Below are 21,915 nucleotides of genomic sequence, written 5' to 3' on the forward strand. Positions count from 1 at the left end.
GCAGCTGCACAGTCTTAAATATAAAGGGAGCCTTTGTTGTCCCGTTTGGAACCAGAGCTGAATTGATATGTGTTCTATTAATATGGAGGTTGTCATTTCCTTAGCTTGCTTGACACCTTCTCCAACCTGAAGGGCTCCTGTGTAGTATTTATGTTCAGATATAAAATCCTTTAGTTAAAGTGCAGTTACAGCTACAGTACTGCAACTAATGGATTTCAATTACATTTATTTCCTAATAAGCAGAACTTTGCATACTAAATGTCATTCCAACTGTAAATCCATTTGTGCAAGCGGGTGATGAAATAAGTTATTGGTTGTTGTTTTTTTAGAACAGTAACCTCCCCTTGGGTTTTGACCTTAAAATACACCAGAGCTGATCAAGGTTAGGTTAAACCATTTTTAACCTTTCTTTCAGAGTACACTACCCTCAGTGCACAGGCCTATAAAAAGCATGGTAGCTACATACTCTGCCTGAATTAACTTTACTGTAACTGCACAAATATCTAATCAGATCTGAAAGAACACCAACAAATTCCCTTCCTAAACCTCTACTCATCATTTGGAGAGTGGCAAGAATATAAGACTATCTTTCAATATTCCAGTGTAATCTGGCTTTATAATACTTTTGATACCATTGACCATGGTGTCCTTCTGAAACGACTGTCCGAACTAGGGGTTGGGTGGCACCACTTTGCGGTGGTTCCAGTCCTACTTGGATGGCCATTCTCAGAGGGTGTTGCTTGGGGAATGCTTTTCAGCCCTGTGGAACCTTCACATCTACATAAAACCGCAGGGTGGGGTTATCCAGAGGTTTGGAGTACATTGTCAGCAGTATGCTGATGACACTATTTCTGCTTTACATTTGCAGGTGAGGCAGTGGAAGTGCTAGACCAGTGTCTTGCCTCGGTAATGGACTGGATGAGAGCCAAAAAACTGAAACTCAATCCAGATAAGACTGAGGCACTGTTAGTGGATGGTCCCTAGACCAGATGGGTGGAGATCGCCTGCTCTTGATGGGGTTACACTTCCTCTGAAGGAGCAGGTTCATTGCTTGGGGGTACTCCTGGATCCTTTGCTGTCGCTCGAGGCTCAGGTGGCCTCAGTGGCCCAGAGTGCCTTCCATAAGTTTCAGCTGGTGGCCCAGCTACGCCCCTATATGGACAGGGATAGCCTAACTACTGTTTTCTATGCTGTGGTAACCTCAAAGTTGGATTACTGCAAAGTGTATACGTAGGGCTGCCTCTGAAGACGGTTCAGAAATTTCAGCTAGTGCAAAATTCAGCTGCCAGGTTGCTCACCAGAGCAAGATGGCTTGAGCATATTACACCAATCCTGGTCTGACTGCACTGGCTACCAATTGTTTCCGGGCCCAATTCAAAGTGCTGGTTTTGACCTGTAAAACCTTAAATGGCTCAGGACTGCAGTACCTCAAGGACCACCTCTTCCCATATGAACCTACCTGGACCTTGAGATCATCTCCTGAGGCCCTACTTCGCGTGTCTCCTCCTTGAGAGGTCCAGAGGGTAGCAACATGAGAACGGGCTCTCTCTGCAGTGGCTCCCCTTCTGTGGAATACTCTCCCCAGGGAAGTTCGCCTGGTGCCTTCATTATATAACTTTAGGTGCCAGGCAAAAACTTTCCTTTTTAACCAGGCCTTTGGTTGATTTGACTGACATCCTATGCCCTTTTAAAATGTGGGGGTTTTTTGGGGGGGTGGGTGGGTTGTTGTTTTCATTTTGATTATATATTTTGTGGTTTTATATTTTGATTTTGTTCTGTGAACCGCCCTAAGACTTCCGGGTATAGAGCAGTATATAAAAATAAAAAAAATAAAAAATAAAATAAAATAGTAAAGTAAGGTAAGCTAAGGTAAGATAAAATTGGTTCATATTCTTCCCACTGGCACTTTCCCTAATTATAATAACCTCTGCCCAGCTAATGTATCCCCATTTTACACCAGAGTTCTAGATTTGTGTTTATGCAAAGGGAGGTGGCAGCTGAAAAAGGTCTGGATTTTTGCAGGAAAAAAATGCTTGCAAGGTTAAGCACACTCTAGTCTCCCCCTATTCCTCTGCTAAAAATGGCAGCCTCCCAACGCTAATTTTCATTTATACGTACCTCCCACCCCCACCCCCCACGGAATTTGTTATAGTAGTTTGCAGGGGGCATTAGTTCAACCCAGCTCTCAATCCAAAATACACAGCACAACTGTAAGCAGAAATGATACTAGCAGCAATGACATAGCATAACTAGATATCAAAATTTTTGGCCATGACAAAGCTTCAAAAGAGACTGCTAATATTGAAGAAAAGATTATAGATCAATAGGTTGTGTATATGTGGAAATGGTTTGCACCCTTTGCTCTCAACTAAATGCCTACAGCAACTGAATATGCCAACAGCAATTTTAATGATGAAACTTGTTGTAAGTTCCCAGTTCCCTTTTTTGTGCAAAAAGTTCAAAACACAGTTCAGTCACAAAAATTCACACAACTAAAGTTTTCATGCCCTTGAACCCCAAAGAAAGCTTTTGGTATCTGTACCATAGCTCCATGACCAGCAGATTGTTTCCTTTGACATGTACCATACGTTTCTCCTACTCTACAAGACCAAGCTTACCTCAGTGCACTGTATCCTTGACATACGCTGACACAGCACAATACACCCTCTTGGTTACTCTGGTTCTCCCCCAGATATTTGCACACTATGTTTCCACCGAGGCTGAAGCCCACAACAACCAGTTTGGACTGAGGATAAGTTTTCCTGATGTAGTTCACCATGGCTCCAAATTCCCAGGTGCAACCTGTAGAACAGCAAAAATAAATAAATAATCATGACATATCACAAATGCATCTAAAGTCCCAATCTTCCCCTAGAGCTGACATATGCACTTCAAGAGACAACATTTCTAACAACATTGTTCATTATGGAAGCACAATGGGCATTTTTGCACATATACAGTGATATTCCTCTGCTTAAAGACCTCCAAAGAAGGAGACGCCACCACACTCCTTGGCAGCAAATTCCACTGTCGAACAGCTATTACTGTCAGTCATAAACATAGCACTCTCACTGTCTTCATACACATAGCACTCCTATGCAAACATGGCCTGACTATTATTTTCTACTGTCAATGGCCACTCCTTCAAAAACATTTACAGGAACCTAGGAAGCTGCCTTATACCGAGACAGATCAATGGGGTCCATCTAGCTCTGTATGGTCTACAATGACTTACAGTGGCTCTCGATGGTTTAAGATGGAGCCTCTCCTAATCCTTCTTGGAGATTATGAAGACTGAATCCCAGACATTCTGCATGCAAAGCAGATGCTCTACCTCTGAGCGACCTCTGGGCTTGCTTGCAGTGACTGAAACTGGACTATGTTGTGTTGCAGCTAAGCAACATAACAAGGGTTTCTGAGAAACTCTGTCAGCCCTTAGGTGGGCACAAAAAGTTACTGCTAAGCTTCTCACCTCCATATTCTGGAGGGTCACAGAATATGGGGAGAAGGGGATCTTGGCAAAACATTTCAGACATTGGTTGGGCAGTGAGCTTCATATTGGACCCTTGGCTACAGATGCAGTTTCTCTTCAGCTCCCACCCTCTTCTCCCATTAGCTCTCTTGGGGCTGCAGCAGCTCTATCGCCATCTTACTTTCTTTTACCTTCCCACCACTGTGAAGCAGCATGCTTCCCGAACTTAGAATATAGCAGCCTCATTTGTGTTTTACCTGCCTGCCTTCTTCTCTGGGAGAGGAAAGGGTACTTAGCTTTGCACTAAAGTACGACTGCCACATGTCCAGGAATTGGACTGCAATTTTTTAAATCGGACTGCAATTTGGGAATACGGCAACCCTATACTAAGGTTTGGGATGCACTTCATCTCTTTCCTTTCAGAGGATGTCTTCCCAAAAAGAACAAGAGGATAGGGTGGTTAGGGTCAGACCAGATGCAGCTCTGTGGCTGGGCATGCTCAGGCTGGAATATGCTCAGCAGGTACTGAGTTGATTTCCCAGTCTCTGAGAGGATACATGTGTCACAGCTTGATATTTAATACTTTGGGGAGGAGAGACATTGCAAAGCATTTTTTTGGTAGGGAGGCTGCATCTTCATTCTTGAAAATGTTTTTCAAGCCTTGTTTATGAACACCATACCTAAGCCTCAAAGAACATAACTCCCATAGGAAGGAGGGGCGGTGCAGAGCTTTACAACACATTTTGGGTTGCTCAACAACACTCCAGAATTATCTCCTGAGGGCGGTAAGAGACTATGGTTATTAAAGAGCAGTCATGCAGTAGACTGCACCCTGGAGGCTTGAGATTCTACTCACAAGCACTGAGATACAAGATGTGACAAGAGCCAACAGGCCTACATCAGCTAAAGAGATCTCCACTCTCCTTTAATAGGTATCAGCTTTATGCTCACCTGCTCTCTAAAGCTATCTTGAAAAGTTATACATCACTTACTTTTCTGGCAAAGAGAATCTGAGTACAGTGGTACCTCGACATCCAAACAATTCGACTTCCGAAGTCGATCACTCCGGAAGTCTTTTCGCCGTGCGCGCCCCACACGCGCGTTCTGCGCCTGCACAAAGCGGCGTGCACAAGCGCAGAAGCCCCACTTCCGACAACCGAAGACTTCGACTTACGAAGACTGCCGCGGAACGGATCGTCTTCGTAAGTCGAGGTACCACTGTAAATAGATAGCTACTTTTCTCCTAGGTGGATGAATATACTGGACACACAGACGCTGGGAAGCTGGTAATGCTATAGTGGTTGTGTCTTCAATTGCTATCTCAAGGTCATCCCATTATGAAGCATTATATATGGCAAAACATTGGCATGGTGATCATGCTATTATCTCATCAAGTCATCTTATCCCTACTACTTTCCCTTCCCAATATAGTGTGCAGTGGGACCTTGGTTTAAGTACATAATTGGTTCCGGAAATCTGTATTTAACCTGAAGTGTACTTAACCTGAAGCAAACTTTCCCAATGAAAGTAATGAAAAGTGGACTAATCCGTTCCAGACGGGTCCGTGGAGTACTCAACCTGAAGTGTACTTAACCCGAAGTATGAGTGTAATTGGTTCCGGAAGTCTGTACTTAACCTGAAGCGAACTTTCCCATTGAAAGTAATGGAAAGTGGATTAATCCGTTCCAGACGGGTCCACGGAGTACTTAAACTGAAAGTACTCATACCGAAGCATACTTAAACTGAGGTATGACTGTACTGTAAAGAGAGGGGTTTTAGGAATCATCCTTTGGAAACAATATTAATGCAGACTTAGCACAAGTAATGGCTGCTACTTCAAATACTGGTGTTTTTTTTAAAAAAAATTGAGCAAAGTAATCCTGCCTGCGAATTAGCAAAAAGGAGGTTTTATCACAGACAACACTCTCAAGCTTCAGAAGGCACCATCTAGTGTCCTTTGACATTAGAGGACTTTGTCCAGTTGCAGTAACTCTGAAAGGTTAAGATGAAAGAGCCAATATTTACCATAAGTGAACATGCGTGGTGAAGTCAGTTCAATAGTTGGCAGAGCTCCAAGGTGGTTTAGCACAGCACATCGATAGCCATTCTTCTGGGAATAGTCAACAAAGGTGCGGATGTACTGCTTTTCACTGTGATTGGCTATTCCTGGACAAATTACCATTGTGATATCTTCTGCACAATGAAAAAGGTCGGGAGAGGTAAGTTTTAAAGCAAAAGCAAAAGAATACATGCTAGTTATACCAGTTTCATATTCCACAAAGACAAAACACATTTATTTAACAACAAAGCTATTTTTGCTCCTCATGCATACAGTTTGTTCAATCTGTAGTGATGTTTTATATGCTATGTTTATAACATCAAGGGAAATGCACAATATGCCCTGCACAATTTGAGAGTTTGTTCATCTAAGTTCTTTCATCTGACTGAGAGGAGTTTATTTTAACACGCTACTACAGATGTTACCCCAAACGATGTCCCCGAGAGAGAGGATTTCTTTCAGTTTTGGTACATTATTTTGAAACTCTTCATGAAGAACCTTGAGGAGGAGGAGGAAGAAGAAGAAGAAGAAGAAGAAGAAGAAGAAGAAGAAGAAGAAGAAGAAGAAGAAGAAGAAGAAGAAGAAGAAGAAGAGGAGGAGGAGGAGTAGTAGTTTGGATTTGATATCCCGCTTTATCACTACCCTAAGGAGTCTCAAAGCGGCTAACATTCTCCTTTCCCTTCCTCCCCCACAATAAACACTCTGTGAGGTGAGTGGGGCTGAGAGACTTCAAAGAAGTGTGACTAGCCCAAGGTCACCCAACAGCTGCATGTGGAGGAGCGGGAACCCGGTTCCCCAGATTACGAGTCTACCGCTCTTAACCACTACACCACACTGGTAATGTATCTGATTAAAACTGAAGGTCTTTGAGGCTAACTAGAAATAACTTTATAAGAGAAGGAATGGTTTGTTTTTGGCATGTCTGTTGACTAAATAAAGGGTCCAGATTTACCGGTATACACCTATCTGAAAAATATCCATTTGGTCAGCAATGCTTCCGTCTTTTGAAGATCATATCAAAGTTGTCAGAAAGCAACTGCTGAGAACACCTCTACAGCTCACTGCATTGCTATCTATACTGCGAAACAATGCTTGGTAGTAAGAATCAACCCTCTAGCATCTTGTACAATTCCACATTTGAGAGCGAAATTCTTAGAATATTTAGCAGCAGCTTCCTATGCACTAGAGCAAAATTTCAAAACAAGCAGAATCAACAGCCCCTTATACCTCACCTTCAGGAAGACATGTCATTACTCACTAAATTTTGATATACTGTTTTTAACACACACACACACACACACACACACACACACACACACACACAGACACACACATTCCAGATGTGATTGAGCCCATATACACAAGAGAAAAGTCCTACAGGCCAAGCAGCCTGTTTAGAGACCTTAATCCTAAGCATTATGTTATTTATGGGTCAGAGGAATAGCATTTCATGCCCATTAACTCAACTGGAAATCTAGGCCATAAACCTTGTATCTTATGACTCAGTTGTAAAAACTGATTTTTTTTGGTATACGATTCATAACAGTACTAGCTGCAGAAGCCTATGACCATCTAAACATGTCCCGGAGTTGTGAAATCAGTGGCTCCCTAGCCTGCCAATGGTAGCCAAAAATAGTAGTGTATTTTCCCACATTTACTCAAACTTCTAATAAAAAACAGCTAATAAACAAGCTAATAAAACTAACAGCTGGTTATCTTACCTCTAATGCAGTTTTCAGCCACTGGTTCAAAGAGGTCAAAAGTTGCTGTTGCACCATCTGACATTGTGAGGTACTTGCGAAGCCCATAAGGATGCGGTGATCTTACTCTCCCCATCTTTCCATAGAGGGCAGTCTGGATGTGCCCACTCTTCCCCCAGATCAGAGGTGGAATGTACCTAAAAAGAAAACAAATGCATTTATTTGATTTAGGACAGCAGATCTGCTATTGAAAGAAGGACACTTCCTTCCTAGAGTAGTATTTTGTGATGTGTAGGGGTAAAAATAAGGAGCAGCTGCTTGGTAAGTGCATTGGCCAATAGATATAGAACCGGAGCCCCCAACCTATTGATCTGGTATCAGGTATGATTTAGTGACCTCTGAAAAACACTTGCTACAGAATGCTTACAAAAGCATTTCCTTTCAAAGGAGAAGAGAACATCTGTACTATGCTTATCAGGAAGGTGGTAGGCCTGGTGCCAAAGCAGATGGCCTTTTATCTCAGATTTATGCTTCCTGATGTACCCCGTTTCTCATATTTTAAGACATACCCATAAAATAAGCCATAGCAGGATTTTTAAGCATTCAAGGAATAGAAGCCATACCCCGAAAATAAGACATAGTGATAGGCGCAGCAGCAATGCCGGCTGCGGCAGGAGGAGGAAAAAAATAAGACACCCCCTGAAAATAAGCCATAGTGTGTGTTTTTTGAGGGAAAATAAATATAAGACGGTGTCTTATTTTTGGAGAAACACGGTACTGAAGAAGAAACTTGGTGGGGGTGGGGGGAGGGGGAGGGGAGGGAGAGAGAGAGAAATATATAAAGATGATAACTTTATCTGTTTTAGGAACACCAATCTAATGGGAAGAAATCAGTAGGTGAGCAATAGAAAGCTGCCAGACAGGAGGGACTGTCTATCAGGAAACCTAGTTCATTACTCAAACGAAATATGTCCTTGGTACCAATACAGAGGTCATGAGCATATCTGAGCATATCAAAATGGTGGAAAGCAAGCTTACGACTGTACACAGAACAATCATGCCTGACACTGGTGAGCTCATCAGAACCTGAGCTCCCAAAATAAAAGTATAATGAACATCTAAATTATGTGCTACTTATACTATCATTGGATTTTACCTGTCAAGAGAGTCTCTAGGTGACTCACAACAGAATAAAACTCAATAAAATTTAAAATGGAGCAGTTACTGTATCACTAATTTGGAGCAAAAATACAAAACACTCAGAAAAATACAGAAAAGCAACAGCATTAGAATGTCACTACACATTGTTCTACAGCAACTGACTGTCTGTCAGCAACTGGTTCTCAGTAATTCCCAGCAATACACAAGCAATGGACCAAAACAGTACATTCTATCAAATGCCTTGGCAAAAACATGAACTCAGTGCTGAAAAGTTGCTAACATAAGCACCAGACAGTCATCATAGGGGACAACATTCCTTAACCAGGAGCTCATAAGAGAAACAGCTCTCTTCCCTTCTTATGTGGAGAGGTGCTCCAATACTTATTGTGTCCTAAGCCCTACAAGGCCCAGGAACCCATTATGAAAATAGATCAGGTCAACATTTGATCAGTAAAACTCATGTGCATGCACCTGCTCCAATGAATAAATAAATCAGTAATCTGACCAGTCAAACAATAGCCAAATATTGAAGCACAGATTTATTAGGAGAGGAATATGAAAACTACAAGAGATACTGTGGCTCTAGAAAACTTCAGAGCCCAATCCCTTCTACATGACCCCAGAGCAAATGAAATGGTCTCAGTGATAGCCCCATGCCTGGGGAATTTGCAACATGTGCATGCTTGATTTATGCTTTCTCTTGAATCTTACTTTTGATTAGACATGGCTGTACTTATAGCACATGGCCAGTGGGAAAAGTTGGCCACATGGCTTAATTTGGAAGAGGGCAGGTAGGCATATTGAAATTATTGCAGAGCTGCAGCTAGGTCACACTGTATCACATACACACACTAGTATTGTTGCAAATGCAGGAGCATTAATCAACAACAGATTCCCAATAATGTAAACATTCTTAAGAGGAAGCCAGTCAGGGACATCATATTCTGATGGAAGATTGGGAAAAATTATGGAAAAAGAATTTGAAATTTACTGCGTGTAATCTTTTAAGAGAAAATATAATGAAAATGATGTATAGATGGTATCTTACACCAGTAAAACTAGCAAAGATCTATCATAATCAGGATAATAAATGTTGGAAATGTAAGAAAGAGGAAGGATCTTTTTATCATATGTGGTGGACTTGCCCACTAGTAAGGGATTTCTGGGAGAATATTTATAATGAACTAAAGAGAGTGTTGAAAAACACATTTATTAAGAAACCAGAATCCTTTCTATTGGGTATAGTTGGAAAAGAGATTCCCAAGAAAAATGTTAATTTTTTTATGTATGCTACAACGGCAGCAAGAGTATTATTAGCCAAGAACTGGAAGATCCAAGAATTACCAACAGTGGACGATTGGCAAATGAAAATGATGGAGTACATGGAACTGGCTGAGATGACCGGGAGAATACGCGACCGGGGAGAAGAAGCGACAGAAGAAGAGTGGAAAGACTTTAAAGTTTATTTTAAAAAATATGGTACAATTGTATCTTGAGATTAGATTTAGAAGTTTATAGAAACTGCGGGTTTGAGAATTATGTTAAATAAATTGATGTATGAGAGATTTGAAATTGCAAGGAGTTTTAAACAATGAATTGGAAATTGCTAAAGATAAAGGAGAAATGAACCGCAGATAGAGGGAACTCGAGGAAGTCCCCTCTCACAATGTTAACGGAAAAAGATCGTGGTATTTTGATTTTTATGTTTTCTTATTATTTTTGTAATGTTGTTTTTTCTTGTTATTTTTGTTTGTATTTTTGTGTTTAAAGTGTTGTGTTTTTCTGTAAAATCAATAAAAAAATTATTTTTTTAAAAAAGAGGAAGCCAGTCAGTCAGGGTGGATAAAAATCAATGATTTTTTTTTAAAAATCAAAAAAATCGGATTTTTTTGATTTAAATCGGATTTTTTTGATTTAAATTGGATTTTTTTTAATAAAATGCTTTTTGAGGAAAATATATTGCCACCCAAAGGTTATTCCATCATGAAATAAAGATTAGTTTTTTAATTATGTAGAATAAGGTTGTATATGTTTAATTTTTGGGGTAAATAAATTCCATTAATCCATTCACAATGTCATGCTCTTCCAGAGGTTTTTGTAAGATTATTGGGCAGTTTCTCTGCCTACAAGATATTATCACAGGTGCTTGGTTTACTTTTGCAGTTCTCAAAACTGAATTTGACTCTTCTTCCCAGCAAAAATGTTATAACATGAACAGAGTTGAGAAAAAGACCTTAATCCTATTGTTCTACAAACCTATGGATACAGAAACAACCCCTTCAGTACTAAGTTTCAAGAAGTTCAGTGAATAGAATAGAAACAATATTTTTCTGATTGTTTGGAGTGGACAGTATTTAAGTTTTTCATGTGTAGGCTGGGCTGACAGTCTAAGTTTCTTAAAATATATATATATTGTTTTTGTTTAGCCAAATTAGTTAACAAACATGGATGTTCGTTTAAGCAAATAACATATGCTGTAATGTTATTGTTTCAGTTGAATAAATCTATTTAAATTGTTATTATTAAGGTAATGATTATTTTTCTCCTTCCTAAGTACAACAGTAAAGTTGTCCAAATATGAATGATTAACCTATTAAACTGGGGATAAAAAACTAATATGAAAAGTTGTTATTCTAAAAATCTTCATCTACTTGCATATTAAAGTTATACCAGCAAGAATTAGTCTTTATGTAGAAAACTATGATTTAAATCAAGCCTTACTGACTAGTGATTTAAATCGTGATTTAAATCGTGATTTAAATCAAATCCACCCTGCAGTCAGTATTGCTTAAGAACATAGAAAAAGTGTGTAGATCAGTAAAAGAAAGCATGTTGTGAACCGCTCTGAGATCTACGGGTGAAGGGGGAATACAAATTCAATAAATAAATAAATAAATACAGGAAACACAGAGTTGCAGTGCAGAGGTGCCTGCACCCTTTTAAAATTAGACAAACGGCTTTATCGAGTCTTGTAGGTAAAGCAAAAGGGCCCTCAATGTATTGCTATCAGAGGACAGCATGATACAACGAAAAAGGGGGGGGGGTGTCGCACAGACTTTGTGATTTTTTGGAATCTTTGAAAGTAATCAAATAACAGGTGGTCAATTGACTGGCACTGCAATCCTATCCAATTTGTTCAAACACATTCATACATATTTCATATCCTGAGCAATGTTTGGTGTTGCTAATAGAATTATTCATGAAAGGTCATCAGCATGATCTAATTAGACATTAAACACCAGCAGTGGAAATGCAGATAGTTGGTGGGTTCTTTAGCCGACTGGAAAAAAGAAATTTCCATTATGCAGTTAGCTGTCCTAAACTGGTGTTCTAAATGCTCTTAACAGCCTTGTGTTTAATAATTCCAAAATATATAGACCAGTATCGTGGCAGCTCCTACAACAGTACTGTAGTGCAAAAGTCATGTTGATTATACGCAAGTAGAACATATGTACACAGCCATTTAGCTTCAGTTTCTACACAAAGCTCCTCTTCTTGCTCTAGTAAACAGCACTGCATTCATGCAATTGTGCTGCTTATAGTCATGTTACTCTGAAAAGAATGCCAGAGATGCTCCTAGCTTCCTGTGGACAACAGTAAGAGCATTTCACAGGATCTTCAGATTAATAAACTGCACTAGCATTTAAATTGCTTGTTCCCATTATAGGCATATGACAAGACTTTGAAGTTTGGAAACTTTACTAAAGAGAGTGTTGTTAAGATGCTGCTTAAGAATATGCCCGAATCTTTAAAAAAAATGTTAAGGTAGAATTCTCATTAGCCAAATTTGAGCAACCCAAAGTTTTATCCAAATTTAGTCATAATCAAAGTTGACCCAATGACACTAATGGACATGACTAAAATAAAAGATCTGCTATGAGTAAACTTTAGTTGGGGCACAGCCCTCATTTCCCAAATTAAGAAGACTGCCATCAGCTACAAGGTCTTGTTGATACAGTACTACTATACTCCACCCTGCTGCAGCTAATTAGGTCTCGGTCAGCTCAGCAATCGCCTGGGAACCATATAGATGCTGCCTTGGGTTCCGCAATGGAAGAAAGGCAGGATTCAGAACAAATAATAAATAAATAAGCAAGAAAATGATGGCGCCTAGTATTGTGCATTTGTCTTGGGCTTCTAGTGCTACAGCTCTCACATTAAAGTTAAATTTCTGCATACTGCATTACTGATCCAGAATTATTGCCAAACTGAAATAGTTTAAGAGGGGGAAAACATATAAATTAATATTAACTATGCTGCACACTGTAGAAACATAGGTTACAGAAGGACACCCTAGGCTGATGGCAACTTAACTTTAATTGTCAATGGTTCTAAGTGTTTTGATTAGACCACTGATATCAGTGGGACCACTCTGAATATGACTTAGTTGTCTTACCACCACTGACTTGCACCACAGCACTGTTCTTCTCACAAAGTAGTTCTTGCAAAATTTCACAGTGGGAACTACCTTTTCCTGTTTTTCTCACCAACACAAACATAATACATTTATATGGCTCAAGTGTTTCACCAAACTCTACACTTCCTTTATGAAGCAAAGCATTTAGCAACTTAACACACAGCTTCTTCTCCTTCATGTCTGTTCTCATAATAAAGGTGTATTTGCAGTGCAGTTACTCACAATTCAAACATGCATTATGCTGGCGAGACACACAGAAACGGTGCATAGCTGCACACAATTACATTTGATAACAGATAACACTGTCACTGGGGAGTGGTTTATCAGTGAGCAATTTCTGTTGTACTGCCGACAGATTTTGGGTCAACGCTCTTTTGCCACCATTCCATGGTATTAATATCTAAGGGCCTCTCAAGAGGCCCCCAATGTGCAATTTAATTCACATCCAACTACAAGAAGTCTCATATGAAATAGCTCATGTTCTGCAAGTGGCCCAAGAACGTTGGGAATAATGATGAGTCTGTGCAATGCTTCTCAAGCCCAATGCAGAGTGTCTCATAACCAAGTGCCCATAACCAAAGCACTAGTGATGCAAATGTATGGAATATTCTTTTGGTTTGAGTGTTAGTATTTTGCTTTCCAAATCACATTCCTCTAGCAATCAACTAGCCTCTCAAGATCATGTACATGGAAATATTACAAGTTTAATAAAATTTTGCTTTTCACCATCTCAGCACAGGAAACCAACTGTCTAACCTGCAACATGTATTCCATATCACCCTGAGAGCTGATCCAAAAGCAAGCAAGCAAAAGCCATTTTTACTTGGTTGTTAAAATTGTGCTCTGCCTTTCTACCCAATTGCACACTTTACCTTAATATAGAATATAAAATGCTCAGCTTGGCCCATTATCCATTAAAATATTTTATCCAGGCTGAACACAGAAGTATTGTGCCATGTACTATGCCAAGAGGATTAAAACATTTTATCATGTGCTGCTTGCAGTCCTGCTGACCCTGCCACCCGATGACAAGTGTTCACTACTGCTGAATGATTTGGGGGGAAAGAACAAAAACTCAAAAATTACAACAAATGCTGGTCAGGTGGAAAGCGAAGTTAAACCTCATCAACTGTGCTGTGTCTGTTATTATTTTACGCTCCTTTCAGGAGTCCAGTTCCAACACAAGCTAACTTGATTAAAACAAAAATTACAGTTTGAACTGTGTGTGTTTTTACTCACTTGTTTCAGCAGTCCTTTAAAATCAGAGATCAAGCTAGAAGAGGCATGCAAAATCCCTTAAGCCTCACTAAGGTCCTTGGAATATCACAAGGAACACAGTAATTAAGATTCCATGCATTTTGAACAGGGTTTAACAGCAGTTTTTTCCTTGGTTAACTGGAACCCAATCCTGCACATGTTTCATGAGAAGGAAGTTCCTCTGTGTTCAATGCTTACTCCCAAGTAGATTAAAAAAACCCAAAAAAACTAACATGCTCACTAAACTACTAAAGAACCTTCAAATTCAGACATTATCAAGTCTCAGTGATAAAAATAATTCTTTACATTAAAAAATTAAGATTTTAAAATTTTGAATAGGATTTTAAAAATTCAAATCAGATCGTTTATTGTAAATGCATTTCTCTGAATAAATAACCAGGTTAATATTAAACAATCTGATTCCAGTATGCTAGCCCTACAGTTTGTGTCTGACTAAAATAAATGTCTCTACCAAATATATACAATGCTTCTTCTAAATTAGTGTAAATTAAGAACCGATTTGTTCATTCCTCAGATATGAATATTTGCATTCCACCTGATGTAAATAAAACAAACTGCTCAAATCTGTCCCGTAATTATCACATCTTACTTAGTTAAATTAATTGTGGACATTTAATTTTGTTTTCTACCTTACTTTTGAGCTGCTTGTCAGCCCCAAACAACCAGTTTGTGGACCAGCTCTGGTCTAGATATTAAAACAAAATCATACTTCTGCTTTACATCAGAACCAAGTCAGAGTGAGAGAAGGGGAGGGGCTTTTTTACACACGTGTATGACAAGTATTTGGCCATACAGCAAATTCAGATGGCTGAAGGTGGTTTTCCTTCAACCCACTCAGATTATAATGGCAAAAAAACCCAAATAAAACAAAACCGGGTTAGATCAGGTGGCAATCTGATATGCAGTATTTGAAAAGGCCTCATTCATAGCTGTCAAGTTTTCCCTTTTCTCCCAAGGAAGCCTATTCAGCATAAGGGAAATTCCCTTTAAAAAAGGGAGAACTTGACAGCTATGCTCATTTCTGGAAAGCTCTCCTCCCTAGGGAGAGGCACCTGACACTTTTTTCCTGAAATCTGTTTTTACTGCTGTGAGGGACAGAAGCTACAGGCAGGTCCCTCCCATCTTGAGCACCAGTTCGTCGCCCAGCGCTAGTGCTAGTGGGGAGGGAAAAAACTCCAGCGGCGACCAGGGTGGATTTGATTTAAATCAAACTGATTTAAATCACGATTTAAATCATGATTTAAATCACTAGTCAGTAAGGCTTGATTTAAATCATAGTTTTCTACATAAAGACTAATTCTTGCTGGTATAACTTTAATATGCTGGTAGATGAAGATTTTTAGAATAACAACTTTTCATATAAGTTTTTTTTATCCCCAGTTTAATAGGTTAATCATTCATACTGTATTTGGACAACTTTTCTGTTGTACTTAGGAAGGAGAAAAATAATCATTACCTTAATAATAACAATTTAAATAGATTTATTCAACTGAAACAATAACATTACAGCATATGTTATTTGCTTAAACAAACATCCATGTTTGTTAAGTAATTTGGCTAAACAAAAACAAAATATATATATTTTAAGAAACTTAGACTGTCAGCCCAGCCTACACATGAAAAACTTAAATACTGTCCACTCCAAACAATCAGAAAAATATTGTTTCTATTCTATTCACTGAACTTCTTGAAACTTAGCACTGAAGGGGTTGTTTCTGTATTCATAGGTTTATAGAACAATAGGATTAAGGTCTTTTTTTCAACTCTGTTCATGTTATAACATTTTTGCTGTGAAGAAGAGGCATGTGATCTCTGTTGAGTCAAATTCAGTTTTGAGCACTGCAAAAGTAAACCAAGCATCTGTGATAATATCTTGCAGGCAGAGAAACTGCCCAATAATCTTACAAAAACCTCTGGAAGAGGATGACATTGTGAATGGATTAATGGAATTTATTTACCCCCAAAATTAAACATATACAACCTTATTCTACATAATTAAAAAACTAATCTTTATTTCATGATGGAATAACCTTTGGATGGTAATATATTTTCCTCAGAAAGCATTTTATTTTTAAAAAACGATTTAAATCAAAAAAATCTGATTTAAATCAAAAAAATCTGATTTAAATCAAAAAAATCCGATTTTTTTGATTTTTTTAAAAAAAATCATTGATTTTTATCCACCCTGGCGGCGACTCAGGAAGTGGTGACCGAGGCTCAGGCAAGGTAGCGGAGCCCATGCCCAGTGTGGGAAGGGAAGTGGGAGGCAAGGGAAGAAGGCCGATCCCGCCGACCCCGGAATTGCGCAGGAAATGACGGGGGAGGAGATTCAGTATGCCTAGACTACTTTGCTGGAAGAAAACGCGCAAATCTCCATTCGGAGGTTCTGACCCCTAACTGACAACATGTACATAGCACTGCTCTGCACTGTAAATAATCAGCACTAAATAAAAGCATGAAAAGACAACGCTTGGAGGAGTCGTTACTCTAGAGTAGCCGCTACCACGTCTGTGACAACTGCTCTGCTGTTTTAATACATATTCATTTTCCAATCCAACATTTTGTTTATATTCACATTTAAACAAGACTTGCAATAGTTTACCTGTATAAAAATCTTTCCGATTTTTGTTTCATAAAGGTAGGAAACTTTCTACAAAGCTATTGCTTCCCACGCATATAAAACATGATTTTACATTAATGATTTAACCAACACTTTATTTAGCTACATAATTATATACGGTATAGATCTATCTATCTATCTATATAAATGTAGGCATTGCACACGCGGAGGTCACAGCCTTTCTCCGTAACTGCTGAACCGTAATGTAACAAATTTGGCCACAACGTTCCATGCCCATCAGGGAGGGATCTGGCATAATTTCCCCCCCCCAAAAACCACACCTTTCACACCTAAAATGATGATTAAACACAAAAAGTGGCACCCAAATTAGACGTCACCACCAGAAGCTCTGAAGACTCCAGCAGCATCCAATAGAAAGGCAGATCGCACGCTGCTGCCTTGCCTCCAAAGCTGCGCCACCAGATGACATCACAAAATTTCCTTTTGCAGCAACAAGGCCCAGCTTTTTCAATAGACCACAGCATTGCCAAGCAGGGAAAACTGAGTAGGCCGCACCATTCAGTAGGCCACAGGCAAAAACAAACAGAATAGGGCCTTTCACAATGGGGGGGGGGCGCAGGGATGAGCCACAACAGAGGGAGGGGGGGAAAGCACATAGCCATGGGGGGGGGGACCCTGAGTCAGCTAAAGCAGTGAGGGGTGGGTTGGGACAGGGAAAACTGAGTAGGCCTCACCATTGCCCAGTAGCCACAGGCAAAAGCAAACAGAATATGGGGCTTTCACAATGGTAATTTTAGCAAATAACACTGATGCTAGACTGATAGCTCCAAAAAGTACAGGAGCACTTTCATTCCCCATACTAGATCTGAAGACTGAATAGGGGAAAGTCATTACCTTAACTGCCCTGCTTAGGATCACCAGAGACATGTGATTGTCCGTAAAAAAAATGGAAAACAGGACTAGATGGGCCTTGGAGTTTGATCAAGCAAAACAGGTTCTTTCCACGTGTTACATGGCAACAAACACAGGCTTGCTACCAAGTGTGAACTCAACAGGATGCAGTCAGCCTGGCTCTCTTAAATCAACATCTCTATACAATACACAAGTTTCCAAAGATAGAAATGTTTCATTCACATAATAAGCCTTTATGTTCTTAGTATTCGCACAAAAATGTTCCATTCTATTCCCAATAAAAGATCTCTTCCCATTCGTAAATAATTCCCTTCTTATGTATGAATTTTTGCATTTGGACACCTAAACATTCATATATTTGTTGGGTACTCACTCTTTGGTTAGAAGAGAGCATGACTTGAGTAGAAAGCGGGACAAAGGAGTGTCTTGGTATATGAGATCTGGAGGGGCAGTTGGGCTCTTCAGATTCAAGCAGCGGACAATAATGTAAAGAACAGCAGCTACAGCAGCCAACTTCACCCCATCAAATACTGCCGGCAGCTCAGGGGTTTCCATTAAGGAATTCATCTTGAAATCTACGAAAGAAAAATAAAGCTCAGAAATTTATTTTCAGCAACAGATATGCTTACAAAGCAGTGCCATGGAACAGTGTTGTTAGAAATGCTTTTATGTATAAAAAATATTCATAAAAAGCCCAGATCAGGGCAGGCTCACACAGAACAGATTATCCAGTTTAGCTTAAGAGCTACGTGTACATACTCAATACATCTCTAGACTCTACACCAGAACATTTTGACAAATCAGAGGTTTCTGTTCTTGGTTGACAACCCTTATCTTGATTTTTATCTCTATATTACCTATTAAAGATTAGACACTCCACAGAACAACTGCATGACAACTACCGGTATCAGTCAGCTGCTTTGACAGTGTCTAGAATTCTGTACTTCACACTGTGCTAAGGAGAATTGGGATATTTATTCCAACCCCCTCCCCCAAATGCTGTCTAAATGTTGTTTGATGACTCTACCAGTACTGTATTGATAAAGCTCCTATCCAAGCAAAGGATAAAAAGGAACAATTCTGGTGCCTATTCTAAAAACAAAATCAGTTAAACTGAAACAAGATACAAGAATCGCAAGAGAAGTTACACAAAGATGCTAAATCATGGAGGGGTAGAAGCAAATGCATCCATGCAGGAGATGACTTGTCAATGGCAAGGAGTGTCTATTGTCAGCACCAACACTAGCTGGTTTGCCAGCTTCAGCCATTCCTTGACAAACTTGCCACAGAAACATGGTTGGATAACCTTGTATTTCTACCCCATTCTACCTACCTTAAGAGCCCAAGGAAGAGTACAGATAAGCAAAGAATACAAATTACAACTTTGAAAATGCAATACAGAATATCAGTAAAACAATTTAAAAAACACAAAACAAAATAATATCAATAATACAATTTAAGACACAGAACTCATAAGTACAAGAGACAAGGAATTCATTGGCCCCATTCTCCTTTCCTGGATAAACAAGTGGGGTCCTTAGGAACAGTGTGATAATTATGATGTAAGGAACAATCACAACCCTACCATGAAGGAGTTCTGCTATGAGGCTGCAGCTACAGAGACGTCCCTATCCTATGTAGCCAGCAAAAAGGCCATGTCCACTGATGGGACCACAAGTGGGGGCTACCCTCTAGATCTAAGGCTTATGTAAGTGCTGAGGTTATGTGGCCAATTATACGGCTTGCTGGACCAGTAAATATTGCATTGTAATTTTTATCCAATAATCTGATGACATGTTATGGTAATGATTAACGTCACTGCAATAGCCCACTCTGTTTTACGTTGCTTTTTATGTTGTATCCCACCCTGGGATCATTATGATGAATGCTGGGCTTGTAAAATGAACATATTAGTGAAAAACGCAATCATCTGTTATTACTAAGCTCAATTTGTTCCTGCAGTTTCTCTCGTTGAAGCTTTTAAGAGTTTCTCCAGAACTAACAAGCTACAAAAGTCCAAGTGAACATGGCAATGAGTAAGGCTGCTTGTCCTTGAGCTCTGTGGTCTGTTTTAATTTGTTATTCTGAATACTTTTAAAGTCAGTTGGCTCAGCCATTAATGTTAATTGCAACATACAGGCAAGGAGCATATTTGTTTTTACTTTTACATGGGCTTAAAAGCAATATATTTTAATTGGAGGACAGGCACTGGGAGAGTAGCATTTAGCATTCAACTGATAAGGAATGCTTTTTAAAAGCTCATTGCAATGAAGGAGACTCTGCAGTTTTAACATGGTTACTACAAAAACACAGACCCATAGTGCTTCAGATAAATTGTCTGGAACTCCTTTGTCAGGTTTAGTCCAGAAATCTATGCTTGACTATTGTGAATCAGCAACTAGAGCAGCTAGAGCAAGGGAGGCAGAAGTAATTGCAAAGCAAGATGAAATTAATTTGTCTCATATGGACTACCCTGGTTCTTCATATGACAAGAGTGCAAGAAATGGGGCAGGAGATGCCTTATCTCAAGTAAGAGGTTTTGCTAAAACTCTATTGAAAGCTTAACTAACTGGTCAGCTGATCTGGACTTGTTAGGAGCCGATACATATGCTCCCGGGCAACCTCAGCTTCCTCCATATAATAAAACCTCAACAACAATTTTGGCACAATAGACTCGGCGACATCTGAGACTAGCAGAAAAAGCATTGCTAGATTACATACCAAAATAGCAGCACTCCGTTTAGCAACAATTTGCAAGATGTTGAGAGTAGTCCTTGACAACTCTCAAATAATGCATTCAAGCACATAAAACCCACCTTGTGCAGTGTGCCACTTATTCTTAAACGCAGGAAACTCAGGAATCATCTAAGCAAATACGTTGTTCAAATCAAGGTTAACCTATAAAATAGAGATATACTGCATGTTATTTTACTAGCAATAATAGCACAGCAAAAGTCACAACAGGCTCATAGAGCACAAGAGGATAGCTGTCATAGGTCCACTTCATGCAAGCCAGCTACCCAGGGGCCACCTGAAGTTGAAGACAGCTACTGGTAATCATGTGCAGTAGCTCACCATATGAATCTGTGAGTATGATTTGCCTCCATGTTTTGGCAAAACCACATTGCAAAGACAACAGCATGGCAGCAGATATAATCTACGTAACAGTAGTAGATTTTCATTTTTATACAACAAAAAGCCAATAAAAGCTAGCATAATCAGCAATACTGATGCCACAAGACAGATAGTCCTGTATACCGGTAAGATTTATGCTACCGGTACATAGGAGAACAAGGTTGTACAGTACATCTGCCTGAGTCAGAATTAAGCTGGCAATAAAAACTTTTGTACCTATAAACTATAGAAAGCTGTTCAACCTGAATTCTTCTAACATTAGCAAAACTTGTATTGTTCAATATCAGCTGCCCCAACACATATCTGACAGCAGCAATGTTTTACCTGAAGAAAACTCAAAGGAAGTCTACACTGAAGCTAAGTCAATGCTAATGCAAAACTATGCAAAATTTCTGCTGGATGGACGATGGTTGAAGTGATGGCTGTTACAATGGATAAAACCTTTGGTGTGCGTAATCACAGGAAGGAGGAGATCATATAATTAATGATACATAGTAAGAGCTGAGGCAGTACCGTAGAACAGGCTTCCTCAAACTCAACCCTCCAGATGTTTCTGGCCTACAATTTCCATGATCCCTAGCTAGCAGGACCAGTTGTCAGGAATGATGGGAATTGTAGTTTCAAAACATCTGGAGGGCTGATTTTGAGGAAGCCTGCCATAGAAGAGTATTAAAGCAGAAACAGATAAGGTAGTATAATGCTCTGTAGAATATCCCTATGAAGGAAAGATTTGGAGGGTGGGACAGATAAGAGATAAGATCAAATGCAACACCCTGTGCTAGCAATTAAATACTCTAGAAGAAACTAAACCAGCCTAAAGCAAAGGAAGTTAGTAATAACTCAAACTCCAATCAAGCTCTTGACATTTAAAGAGAATGTTTGCAGAAGTGGAGCATACACCCTTGCCGCACCCAGGGAACAGGGAGGAAGGAGTATGGCTGTACTGTCATTCACCTCTTTAATAAGCTAAATAATTCAAAATTCAAAACTGGAATATGTTCTATATCCTTCAAAGGTATAAATGGCAGAGCCTGTTATCACATGTACTGAGAGTACTTCCAATGGGCACTGATACAGTACTAAAAATAAATTGGAGTCTACATACCTGACAAAGCAGAGAAGTCCACAAGTATCAAATGCATGCCTTTCATTCCCTATGTTTACTGCCCAAACAACTAAACTGGCAAAGAAGGCCAAGTG

The 21,915-nt window shown here is 39.4% G+C and overlaps 1 protein-coding gene across 4 annotated transcripts in view; it reads right to left on the reverse strand.

Annotated features, from left to right (window-relative positions):
• Positions 1-21,915, reverse strand: part of ABHD2 (abhydrolase domain containing 2, acylglycerol lipase) — a 47,667-nt gene that overhangs the window by 16,805 nt on the left and 8,947 nt on the right. For 2 of the 4 annotated variants that reach the window (XM_088657125.1, XM_035131222.3), the window contains exons 2-6: positions 20,397-20,478; positions 17,954-18,155; positions 7,253-7,428; positions 5,498-5,665; positions 2,619-2,802 (exon numbers count right to left, since the gene is read on the reverse strand). In XM_088657125.1, the coding sequence (XP_088513251.1) occupies positions 2,619-2,802; positions 5,498-5,665; positions 7,253-7,428; positions 17,954-18,155; positions 20,397-20,445 (779 nt within the window). In that variant the 5' untranslated portion in view covers positions 20,446-20,478. The remainder of the gene's footprint in view (positions 1-2,618; positions 2,803-5,497; positions 5,666-7,252; positions 7,429-17,953; positions 18,156-20,396; positions 20,479-21,915) is intronic. The other 2 variants (XM_088657126.1, XM_088657124.1) reach the window with 1 other exon arrangement.

Source organism: Zootoca vivipara, chromosome 13 (genome assembly GCF_965207765.1).
Source record: "Zootoca vivipara chromosome 13, rZooViv2.hap1.1, whole genome shotgun sequence".
Taxonomy (NCBI): Eukaryota; Metazoa; Chordata; class Lepidosauria; order Squamata; family Lacertidae; genus Zootoca; species Zootoca vivipara.